Source organism: Ornithodoros turicata, chromosome 5 (assembly GCF_037126465.1).
Source record: "Ornithodoros turicata isolate Travis chromosome 5, ASM3712646v1, whole genome shotgun sequence".
NCBI lineage: Eukaryota > Metazoa > Arthropoda > Arachnida > Ixodida > Argasidae > Ornithodoros > Ornithodoros turicata.
Genome location: NC_088205.1, coordinates 12,806,508 through 12,819,561, shown reverse-complemented (window position 1 = coordinate 12,819,561; position 13,054 = coordinate 12,806,508). Strand labels below are relative to the sequence as shown.

General features: G+C 45.5%; 2 protein-coding genes across 5 annotated transcripts in view; one reads left to right on the top strand and one right to left on the bottom strand.

Moving 5' to 3' along the window:
- LOC135394051 (sialin-like) overlaps positions 1 to 13,054 on the top strand; it is a 136,964-nt gene that overhangs the window by 69,060 nt on the left and 54,850 nt on the right. The gene's annotated exons all lie outside the window — the stretch shown is intronic.
- LOC135395316 (very long chain fatty acid elongase AAEL008004-like) lies at positions 7,148 to 12,702 on the bottom strand. Its single transcript, XM_064626546.1, has 2 exons — positions 12,570 to 12,702; positions 7,148 to 9,017 (listed from the first exon to the last, which is right to left on the bottom strand). Exon 2 carries the CDS (start codon positions 8,936 to 8,938, stop codon positions 8,138 to 8,140), a length of 801 nt encoding a protein of 266 aa, XP_064482616.1. The 5' UTR covers positions 8,939 to 9,017; positions 12,570 to 12,702; the 3' UTR covers positions 7,148 to 8,137.

Genomic DNA, 13,054 nt, shown 5'->3' with positions numbered 1-13,054 from the left:
CACCGCGGAACAGTTAGTGCCTATGAACGGTGTGCAGACACGAACAACTGGGAGGAGTGGGATGTGGGGGCGTTAGTATGCGTCCTGGACCAACTTCGGGGGGAACTGGGAGGACCTCTGGCTGGAAGGTTTTCCGCAGACCCAGAAAAGGCCTCAGCCGGTGATGGGATTCGATCCTGTAACCTTTGGCGGGACCTGGGTACCACCTGCAACCAGTGAATGCTGCATCTGCTCGCTGTTGCGGAGATTGTTCCAAGTGTAACGCTGAATTACCTCGGGACAGTCTGTTAATCTAGACAAACGGATTTTTGAATCTGAACATAAATTACCTATTCGGCAGCAGGGATGAATATTACGTACCGTTCAGGCGTGCCAGTCAAAAAGGTAGGGAAGTCGCAGCTTAGATAGGTACCGTCAGGGAACATCGCCATCGAGGCATCGTCGCGAATCTACCTGCATCACGAACGCAAGTTCGCCGGCGATGAGAACCACGTGACGCCACCGAGATGAGTGACAAATCCGTGACACCCAGCTTCCCCATGCCATCATCCTGTCTCGACGACAGCGAATGACGGAATAAACATGAGGGGCGCGATGGCGGAAGATAAGGATAAAGCCATTCGAGGGTGAAAATGTCGCTTCTTTTTCTTTTCCCCCTCAGCAACGGCGATGGGTTGCGCAAACAGTTCGATGCATATCGATCTGTGCTTACACAGAAAGTCAATGATCATCAACGGGATGCCTTTTCAGTAGGCTATCGACGTGATGGTACTTTGATGAACCCCTAGAATGGAAGAGCTTCTGTTCATCCTTTGTGAGGAGAATCCCCAGGCTATGACATAATGGCTGTAATGCGTGTCCTTTCTAGCGACTTCTTTGTAAGGATGGGCCGGATGAACCTTTTTGGTGCCAGCTCTTGGTGGGTGATCGCGAACGAATACTAGAATACATTCCCGGATAGAGGATAGAAAGATAGACAGACATTGATAGCAGGGGCGGATCTATAGGATTTTTTCCGAGGGGGTGTCCGCTATGGACAAGTGCCAGGTGCATGCTAAGATGTCCATTGAACCCTATGTTCAAGTCTGGAATTGAGGGGGTCCGGACCCCTGCACCCCCCCCCCCCCTCCACTAGATCCGCGCCTGATAGATAGACATCCGGATCATGAAAGGCTAACGCTTGAAAAGTAATGCGGTGAAGAAAGCTGTCGTCGTGGACAGGGGGCGCACTAGCGTCGAAGTGGAAACGAACATTTGCTGTTGAGTATGGGTATACAGCATGTCTTACATCACTTGAACAGTATTAAGTGTGAACATTCAATATGCGAATATTTAATTTAGAGTACTTCTAGTCAGGGTGTCGAGCCGCAAGACATATGGGTTCGGTCCGGGTTCGCGAGCCGGTTCAACGCTTCCGTTTTATATCATACATGGACAACTGCGTGCGCTTCAACGTGTTAAAAACGACGCTAAAAGCATACTTGCTATATACGCCCCCGTTTGTCTGCTAGGCGAAAATTTGGGAAGACCATGATATGGAGACCAATGTGTCCTCGGTCGGGGATTCAGAGGCACTTGAACTCTTATGCTGACTTCTTTTATGTCCGAACCGTTTCGTTGCGAACCGGTTACCGCTATTATTTTTTTCCGGTCCTTCTCTGGTTCGGGTTCAACAGTGTCATGAAAATTTCGGTTCGGGTTCAGTTTCAGTTTTTCGAGTACACCAGTTCCGGCTGATATTTATGCAACTTTTATGTTTTTTTTTTCTTAAGTGCGAGCACAATTAAGAGATCTTAATTAGAAGATCTGTAGTAAGACGGCCGCTACATTTATCGACAAAGTGATCCAAGAAGGAAGAAGTGTCCTCTCCCTTGGGGTACGCGTTACCGCGGGGGATTTCTGCATCCCACGGTACGCTTCTAAAATGCCGAGCTCACGGTAGGAATGAGGATGTATTGTATTCCACCGCATAGCGAGATATATTGTCTGTGTTTCAAGGACAATATTACCGTAAAATATTGAATGATTCTGAAAAAAAAACGAGCCCAATGACAAAAGTTGGCCGCGTCGGAGCTGCACATGTAGGACAGGAACAGGGAAGTATTTGCTCGTGGAACGGACACGGGTTATTAATGCGAATGTAGAAAACGGTATCTCTGCGACAGAACGTTACATTCCAGGTGTGTTCAACGATAGTAGCTACTACTTCTCAAATGCATTGAAAACGGCGCCCGGTGAATTCCCGATATGGGATATTTAATATGTATAAAGTTACGGTATTGGAATATATACGTATACGATAGTTATTGTTAACCATGGGCGACTAAATTGAAGTTATAGCGAAGGAGGTGACTGGTCCCTGTATATAGCCCTTGTCTTATTGGTCAGTCCTGCTGATGTCTTCACGCCCCTACTTCATATGCGTGTGTTCATTATTCTAACCTTACATTACCTCGTTCATGCGGGGGTTTTGTGTTTGTAAAATTTCGCGGCGTTTGGGTTGTTGTGAAGTTTGCTTTTGTATCGCCCGTCAGTCTCATTTTGTCGCCGTATTATGTTATGTGCAGCAGTTTTCAATGAGTTGTACATAATGTAAATATTGTTATTCATTCATTCATGTCATTCTTGTACGTAGCACTATGAACCATAATAAATGTTTGGTAAAAAAAAAAAGAGAGAGAGAGAGAAAGCCGTCCTTGGTAGCTCAGTCAGTAACGTGTTGGCTTGCTGAGTTCAAGATCGCGGGTTCGATCTCGGCCGAGGACGGTAGCAATGTGGAGGAGGTAAACATTGCTTCCAGCACCGCGTGTCGGAGATTTCCGGCACAATTATCCGCAGTCCTACCCTGCTGCAGTATGTCGCCACACAAAGAGACTTCAGTCGCCACTTCAGTTTGTAAACAAGAGGGTGCACCTGCGCATGCGCATACAGTAGACGTCGCTGATGAGCAAAAGCGAGTAGGAAACCGCATGGTGTGTACGGCGTATTTGGCCTTCCTGTACCGCGTAGCACATGCAATAGCTACACCACCTTGCAGCATGCCTTTAATACCGACCGAAAACACACTATATGACTCGATCATCGCACAATTTTTGCCCACCAAACAGGACAGCAGCGCCGCCGCATCGTTATGACGTCACGCACTGAAGTGAGCTATAGGCTGACCGTCTCCTTATATCTAAAGCTACCCAAAATATTTTGGTCCATGTATACGGAAAACGATGCGAGTTACGGTGGCATAAGTGCTTCACACAGCCCATTGATCCAGTCTCGCCCGATGCCATCACACAAAGGCGTGTGCCATTAATGATGTCACAACATGGAAGAGTAATTCCCTCGCACAGGATATTATCTCTCGTCCGGTTTACCGTGCCTCCTTTTTGGGTCTCGGTATTTTTCTACCCTATAGCATCACACGCTTTTAACGTGTGCGAAGTTCTTCAATCTACGGCCCGATCGCGCCTCCAAAGAGCCGACCCGTTTGTTGACGAGACCTATACAATCGCTATGTTTATTGACTCAGTCGACAATATTTGCGCTTTGCACACACGCGCTAGAAAGATCGGAAACGGTATTTCTCTTTTGACTAAATGTAAGTGGGTGCTCTTTGTGAAAAATTGATAAGTTTATAAGTAAATTAAAAAAATATATAGAGAAATTGTATTCGGCACCCGACAAATTCTGCAGCTAAATAAACAAAAACAAAAACAAATAAAATATAAAAAATAGAAAGGGGGAGGGGGGTCGAGGTAGCTTGCCGTTGTTGGCCGCACTCAAGTGGGCATCGTCACGACTATAGCAAAAAAAAAAAAAAAAAAAAAAAAGGAAAGTGGGAGAGGGGAGTTGAGGACTTCAAAGTGATGCATATGCAGGATGACCGATACTGATGGGACGGAGGCACACTGTATAGGTGAGATGTGCACTAGAGCAATAGAAAGGGAAGTAACGCGTCGCAGCACCCCCACCTACCAAAATGTAGCGATAACACGTGCGCAACATCAACGACAGCGCAATAGCAACAACGAAGATAGTTGATAGTGAAGTTTGAATTGGGTTGTGGAACTTCATCGTTATGAGACACGCTTGGAAACAAAATCGTTAAAATGCTGCCAAAATGATTGGTTCTGTGAAGACATCTGCAAATCAGTGTACGCAAACTCCGGTGTGGTTCTGTACAGCTTTCCAGCGCATGCTGAACAGCATGGCTTTAGGGACAATTCGCAACTATCACATGCTGCTGCGCACTTGCGTGTAAAATCTGTGAACAAGAAAAAGAATCTACACGATTAATTTGAGTGAGATAGATCGAGCAACGAATCACTTGATCTCGGGATGCACTTTGCTGATTGGCCGTGACAACGCTTGCGACAGTTTGCGGAAAACTGAAGTTCTGTAACCACCACTGTAACAGCGAAAAATTTCACAAAACATTAAAAAGCTTTCAATAAAAATTTAATAGCATTGTCAGAAAGAGTTTCGCTAAAAAATTACTGCCAACGATAGCTACCTCCTTTCAACGGGTTTGACGCAATGTCCAGAGATGCAACTCTTTCTTTGTTTATTTGTTACTTTCCCAACCCTCAGTGCCCGCTGCTCATTGATGTTTTACTCTAGTCATTTCGTGGCCATCCGACCTTTCAACTTTTGACCATACATCGGCAAAACTCACTCGGCATCCTCACTCATGCTCAATGTGGCGAATGAGCTGAGCATTAGTCAGCAAACGGAGAGGTGAGCGCGATATGAGTAAGCACAAGGAGAGCTGAGCAGGGAGTGAGTGAGCATAAGTGAGCAAACGGAGAGCTGAGAGCGATATGGGTGAGCACAAGGAGAGCTGAGCAGGGAGTGAGTGAGCATAAGTGGGCAAACGGAGAGCTGAGAGCGATATGAGTGAGCACAAGGAGAGCTGAGCAGGGAGTGAGTGTGCATAAGTGAGCAAACGGAGAGCTGAGAGCGATATGAGTGAACAAAAGGAGAGCTGAGCAGGGAGGGAGTGAGCATAAGTGGGCAAACGGAGAGCTGAGAGCGATATGAGTGAGCAAAAGGAGAGCTGAGCAGGGAGTGAGTGAGCATGAGTGGGCAAATGGGAATATGAGCATGAGCAAAACTCACTCATGAGGATGCTCATGCGTGTACAGTGTGGCGAATGAGCTGACCATGAATGAGCTGAAATCATGCTCAAATTGGCTGAACTGAGCATGAGCGAACTTGAATAACGCTCACACGTCGTGAATTGAGCAGTCCGATGCACCCCTCGTATTTGCGTGGTTTCACTTTCGCTTCACTTTACCTCACTCCCCTGTCGTAGCCTTATTTCACCCTCACGTAATGCCCATTACATCAGCTCAACTCTCCTGATATAATGCTCCCCCCACTCTTGACGACCTAGAGATATGTGAGGTGAGAGAGACAAACTCCGTACGCGCAAGCGTGAGCACCCAGAGAACTGAGTAGCGAGTGAGTGAGCATGAGTGAGCGAATGGAGAGCTGAGCAGGGACTGATTGCGCGTGGGTGCGCACACGGAGAACTAAGCAGCGAGTCAGTGACCATGAGTTAGCAAACGGAGAGCTGATATGCACTAATGCACTGATATGCATCAACATCAACATCTGTGTCAAAAGCAGAGCTCGGCACTCGTGACTGCCTCTCACTCATACTCACTCACTCCGTGCACGGAGTGAGTACAGGCAGTGAGGCAGTCACGAGTGCCGAGCTCTGCTTTTGACACAGATGTTGATGTTGATGAAGAAAAATAATAGGGAGACTTTGACACAGACATACACATGCAGATACAGACCTGCGTTTGTGTCCACGATGTTGAAACCCGAGCAGCACAATGTACTGAAAGTCGAGTGCAATAGGGGTGGACGGGTAGGTGGAAGACCTTGAATTGACCCTTGAAACTAAGGAACATTGATAAGGCACATACCGTCTACCCTTATTGCACTCGACTTTCAGTACATTGTGCTGCTTGGGAAGGATATTTCGCCATAATCATATATCTATCATAAAGTCTGATTAGGATCTCAGCGGGACTCTGGATGAAAGGCACCTTTCAAGGACACCTTGGGCCTTCGAGGCGTCACCTGAGGGGCCCAACACGTACTCAACGTCTCGACAATTAATTAACATTTCTAATTATTCTTTTTTAAGAGGAGGTTTAAGAGGAACATGATTAAGCTCTAGAAGGGGGAGATTTCGCAACTGCGGAGCAAATTGCGCAATTAGTGCATATCGAGCGTTTTAATGAATACCCTGGCCCCCCGCCACATTTTTCAGATTTTGCTTGTTTGATGTGAGTGTTAAAAAGAGAACTTGACTGGGCTTAGCACCCTCGTGGTCAAAAGTCATTCAAAATGATCTGTACTTTATTGACAGCTAGGGGTGTATTTATGCTGTTCACTATAAGGGTATACGCACGAAGATCTCCACTCTTTCAATAAAACTTGTATTGTCTTGTCTTTGTACATAATTAAATACTTACCGGTGACAAGTAAGATTCGAAAAGATTCAACGGATGAGGAAATACTGATTCTGTAGAAGGCGACGACGTGCAGATTGTTGTAGTAAGCAGTGAAACACCAGTGTTAATGACGAACGGGTGCCTCCCATAACGCCATGCCATGCTGCTTGCCAAGCGAGTTCCCTTATCCGAAAGTGACAACAAAAATGCTTGCCGATGAGAAATCCTGTTGAGCATAGCTTTTCATGACTTCTGGTCTGGATAGTGCCAAGCACAGGTGTTTGTGTCTGGCACCTGGTTAGATCACATTCAAGGTAAGATTTAGTGAGGCACTCTCCATTATACAGGTTCGAGTATTTTTGGGCCGAAAATTTACTTTGCTAACGTTTTACAAACACCTAATGGGCGATAAGGTGACTTTTAATTTAATTCATTTGAGTGTTGTTATTCTATTAACTTAGCTATGCAATTGGTAATTAAAAATTTGATCAATGAGTTGATTTAACGCTTTCACCAAACCGTAGCGCCTAAACGTTACCTGAAAGTTTGTCCACATAAGCAATCAAAAATACCTAAATCCTACGTAAAACGAACAAACAAAAGAACGCTGAGGCATATAGTATCGAAAAACTTTCAATCATTGAAGAATGGAAAACTTTTATTACACATCTCCAATATACACACATCTCAATAACTGTGAAACATATGACAGTCGTTTCACTTATACTGCAACTTCCTACACCGTTTAGCATTGAACACCAGCACATGTCTCCATTCGAGTGATCGCAATATCAAATGACGGTGAGATGACTGAACTGACTCTTCGACGCGTGAAGTACGGAAGAACTATGGCGTGACCAGAAAAGTACATGAGATGATTACACATTTTACTTCCTGCAATAAAGCTGCTATCAGCTGCTGGGGAGCTGTTCTTTGCATTTGAATAAGGCACTAAGTGATGCGTAAAGGAGCAATGGGCAAACACATACACACACGCATTGAACAAAGATAAAAATGTTAAAAATGTCCTGACTGAAATGAACCTTTGGTACATTCGTAACCTTCTTAAAACATTAGAGTGAATGAGATATTTTATATTTGGGTGATCATATGATCGAATTAAATTCAATTGGAAAAGAAATACACGGGGATGTGGGCTCTGTCAACAGATGATAATGTGATGATCCTATGATAATGTTGAGACACATACGTTCTATACAATGTTCTAAGTAGCTGTACACAGTACCGTTCACAAGTTCCCGGATGCTCATGGAATTTAATACCTTTGCTGTGTGTCTGTACCTTAAGCGGTGTTCTGAGTATTCTAGAAATGCCGAAATAGGAAGACATAGGCAGGTAGAAAAGAAAAATACGGAGATTATGGCTCAACTTTACATTGGGCCGAAGAAGGAAGAAAGAGTTATATGTCCATGTAATGTCTGACTTTATAATATCACAAACATTGTGTGAAGTTTCCGTTGAAAGTTTTCTTGCGTAGAACACGATGAACTTTGATTGTGACTGCAGTGAAAGCGCGTGCGCATTGACGAAAGAACCTAACTAAGAAATCAAACACCTGGAGTAAGCTTAAGAACAGTACTGTGGCAGCAAAACAGCCACACATTGCCGATACGCCAGCGTGACAAGTCACATGAAAAATGGCTGCAACCAGTTCATTGGGCTTTCTGTCTGACGGCGGCGGTGCTCCTCTTGTTGTAGGCGTTCAGGTAAAAGTGCACGAACATTCCGAAGAAGAAGACGGCCTGGGGGATGACGATGAAAGTGTGAGTTCTGGGATAACCGCAGTTCACGAACAGCGGAATCATGCTGTGGATGAACATGATCACGAACTGGACGAGCTGAAACTGCGTTAGGTACTTTTTCCACCACAGGTACTTCTGCACGGACGGTCCAAGCAGGGAAAGGAAATAGTACGAGTACATAACCACGTGGACAAATCCGTTGAGGCACAGGCCCAAGGCAACCTGGCCATCCGCGCCGTAGGCCATACCGAACCATCCGTTGAACACAACCAGGCAGTGATGAGCCACGTGCAGGAAGGAGACGTGTGAGTCCTTCTTCCTCAGGACAAAGAAGATGGTGTCCAAGAAATCAGCAACGCGAACCCACAGGTACCACCAACACAGCTGCAAAAACTCGATCGCCGTCTGGTCATTGACGTCGAACGTTATTCCTTGGCAGACGTAAGAATAACCTCCCTCCAAGTACGTCTTCTGATAGAACTTGGCGATGAAGTACGCGTTTAGGAACACCATGGCGGCGTTGTAGGCCAGAATAATGGGCTTGAGCCACCCGACAGGTTGACGGCCTTTCATGAACCTTGGACCGGCGACTTTGACCAGGTAGACGTAACCCAGGAGAAGGGTCATGATGAAGTGCTTGCTACCGACCAGGGGCCACCCCAGGGTTCGAGGGTCCCGGCGGATGTAGAAGTCCTCCGCCGTCGTCGCCATGTTGTCCTCGTACGCGCGCAGCTGGAAGTCTCCAGACGTGCAGAGCCGTTCGCTGATTTATTTGAGCTCGAGAGGAGGCCTAAGGGAAGGGAACGGTTTTTGTAATACGACTGTCATCGTTTTGTGTGACACACGCTCTTTCAGAGGAGGTGACGCTCACTTTCGAGGGTCTCTGATTTAGTTCTCGGGCACGCCGTGTTTGTCGTCCTTGGCGAACGGATTGTTTGCATTTTAGTTTTCATTACGTGCTTTGGGAGAGGGAGTGTGCTTTTCTGCACGTCCTTCGGAAAATAAGAGAAGAAAATGTGGAGGAAGATACATGGGCCTTTTGCGAAGTTCCGCCTGGTTTGGAGTGAAGTAGCGTGTCGGCTGCAAAGACGCTAAGGTGAAGGATTGCGGCGTGTGGGGAAATACGCGCGCTAGGCTTAACAGCTCCGCGAACAGGCCATGGTGTGGTTTCGTACGTCACTACGCTATGTACACGTGCCGGTTTCTGTAGAAGCAAGCATACCGTCAAACTGCAGTGCACCACGCGTGGGTGGCGGAAACCGTACCAGGTGCATATCATCCACGCGAACATCACACCCCATGAGCCTACACTGACCATGCTATGTATAAAGTACGAAACTGACCAATTATAAAGCTAATAAGCTGGTAAACAAAACGTCAGAATTAGGTAATTTTCATAACGTAAAAGCGCTAAAAACAGGACGAACACAAGACACGCACAAAGAAAGTCTGTTACCAACAAGCCCAAAGGGATGTTTTAATGAGTCAGAAATAATTATAAGCAACATCGCGTAAGCAGTAACGGGGTACAATGGTTGCACGTAACCTATGTAATTAGATCAGATAAAAAAACGAAATATGGAGGTGCTAAGCTCAACGCGATCGGAATGGATCTCCTATAGGATGGAAATTTCCAACAAGGTAATATGCAAAGCACGTAAAGACCTCGAAAAAGCGGGGGAGGGGGGGGAGCGTCTTCCCCTTATCTTATCCCCATCTTAAACAAGCTTACCCCAACTCACAACAGTTACTCCTCATCGGTACAGAGGCAAAGAACTACCGTTTCTCGGCTCCAGTTGTTACTGAAGCACAGTCACTTTGCTTGCGTTTTTACCTGTAGCCCGGATACGATTGGTTGGAGATAACCATACTGCCGAGGAGCTTTTAGGTTGCCGAGGAAACGGCCCTCTGCTATTTATGTCCAACGCGGAGATTTTAGAAAAGCCAATAACCTTTTCCGGATATTAGGCTGCGATCATTCAAAACGCGTCCAAAAACCTTTTCTGGGGAAAAGTATGCTTGGCGCAGAAAAGTAGGATCGAATGTGTCTGGTCCTTTCACATTTTACATTGCAGTTATTCAGGATACGGCGACACGTACACGATGCAAAACTGAGGGTATTTATTCGACACCCCTCTATTGCAAGGATTCACTCGGTGAGATAATTCAGGGAGCAATACCCCTTTCCATGTCTCGGTTTCTAGCAGAACGAGAGGCTACATCGCGGCGCCAACGCTTCCTTTCATAATTCACACTTAAAAAATTGCGTGCGTTAACTGTACCGTTCTCAAACAATCGAATGTCCTCAGTCGTCCGAACAGTAATGTTCTGCAATGACAGAAAAACGGGTATGGAATACACTAGCGAACCGGAGGCTCCGAACAATGGATTTGCTCTCCCGGTTGCGTATCCATGACAATGCTTCCGGTCCAGTTCACACAGTTTAGGACTTTGTTGGTGACAAATCGCAAGAAAAAGGTCGCACGCGACAGAATTCATCGGAGTCACTGTAGAATCTACTACAGATTGCAGTACTCGGTTTTAGCGCACAAGTGCGACCTACGTTTCCATTTTTTTTTCTCTCTACTTCTATTCGTTTTTAGTGCAGCAATAATTTGGGCGCTTATTAGAACTTATCCGCCCTCATTTGCCCCCGCGCGTACGTGTTCTCTCCGATCCTGCTCGCTTTATCCCGTAACAATAAGTATTGCACCTTGGAGCAAATCTCTTGCTCCTCTTCCCCCCCAATGAACAATCCGCGCATGACCTGGTTCCGCCAGTGGCACAATTTTTGCACCCTCCCGGAGCAAAGCTCTGGCAACGGAATTCGCAACGAATTAGATTGAGACCAAATCCACTTTCGTCGGTATGCTGTAGATCGAACGATCAATTCAGTTTACGGTTACTTGGAAAACGACGCCGAAACAAATTTTTTCCTATACCCAACTTGAGAACCATCACGTATCCTCCGCCAGGAAGAGTTTTCCCCCTCCATCTATCCATCGTTACACGTGTGGCGCACCGATGCATGGAGCTCACGTAACCTCGCTTTGTTGTCTCAATGGATCGCGTGCGGTGAATATCCAAGGGGCTATTCGTCTCCATTTTGTTCGCATAAAGTTGCATAGGCCCAGTCTGCACATCAACGGACACAGTTATTTCCCCCTTACGAAATTGCGCCGCCTAAATTTGTAGAGGGATTCCTAAATGGATTTGAAGTGTGATACTCGGGTCGTTAAGCGACACCATTATTCTTAGATGAGTGTACGAACTAATATGTAACATGGATGACTTCGCGGTCAGCCATTGATTTTTTTCAAGAACAAGATTTAGTAGACGTGTTTAAAAAGAGTGGACAAAATGTGCTTAGGAAACGGTTGCGGAGAATGATTAGCACATCAAAATTATTATATTCCACATCGTCACGTTTTGATTTTAGCTTAGCTAGACATCTTTTTCGTTTTTTTTTTCCTGCTCCCGGGTCAGGACCTAATATATGTTTACGTTCAAGGTTTTTGGTCGTTTTTGCGATTTCTAGGGACGGACGGTTTTAAATTTACCACAGTGAGGGAAGGTCGACGGCTAAGAAAAGCGGTGCTGTGGATATTTCTTCCCCGGTACGTTATGTCATCAAAACTTTTTTGGGCACGTTTTCTCTCTCTCTTGTTTTTTATTTTTATTTTTTTGCGGAGGACCACTTCACATGCATGCCCATTCTGGCGAAGTGACATCGTAATGCGTAACCACAAAAGATAAACATGTCACGACTATCATGAGCCAAAGTTAAATAAAAATTACGAAGTGTTCTCCGCGAATGATTGGATGGGATTTAAAAAAAAAATCTGGATATTGTGGCTCCAGTAGTGTGGAAATTTTTTCGCTGCGCCTAGGTAATTAATGAGATAAGCCTAATCAGCTAACTAACTAAAATACCGCGTGGCAATGGAATCACGGCGCGCGTTGTCACGTGGCATCTTTCTGCAGATCGGAAGCACGCTACGAGAATGATACGATAAAGAAAGCTGTCAAATCAAATAATTGATTAAAGAATTAATTGAAAGACGCATCAAATTGTTGAAATGGGAGTATTTGAACCTTTCCGATATCGCGCGCTTTCCTAGTGTATCTCTGCGATAGAAGTGATAATAGACACAGCTATCTGAAACAAATATCAAGAAACTTCACGTTTACATTTACATGTGAACTGTTACAATGATCAAGTCACACATGCGTGAGAAAGTTTCGTGCATAATAAAATAATGATAGATTACTTTAGAATAAATATTCCGAATAAACTAATTCCGGACCATAAAATTCTCGACGATGTTGATATATCACTTACCTGACTGCACGAAAGTCTTTCCACCCAAAGTAGTGTCCGCCAAGAAGGACTGTCCAACCTATCTCTGACGGAGCCACTTTATCGTTGCCCCAATCGGTGTTCTCTATCTGAAATGGTTTCACGTCACGCTTCACTGTCGTCCTCTTGTAATGTTCTCCCCTCGCACTATGTAAGAGTGAAAAGGGTAGCATCGGAACCTTTCCCCACTTGTCAGGTCGGCTGGGTACGATGGACTCCAAACGTGACTTCCAAGGTCGTACGTGTGACCGCATTCCCTATTCATGTCGAGAAAGGCTCAACCCTGAGGCTCCAATCATGTCGAAGGCCAGGTCCTTTCAGGAGAGTCTTGGAATGCCTATGCAGCGAGATTTGGCAAAGCCGGGTTCTGCAGTTGTAAAGGCTTATAACGTGATTCCTGCGTCGTATATAATAACCACGACCTGACCTTCGAAAGACACAGAAGCAAGGTCGCAGAGGTGAGTGCG

Excerpts from the sequence above, each read along its gene's own strand:
- LOC135395316 (XM_064626546.1), bottom strand. The coding sequence starts at position 8,938 with ATGGCGACGACGGCGGAGGACTTCTACATCCGCCGGGACCCTCGAACC.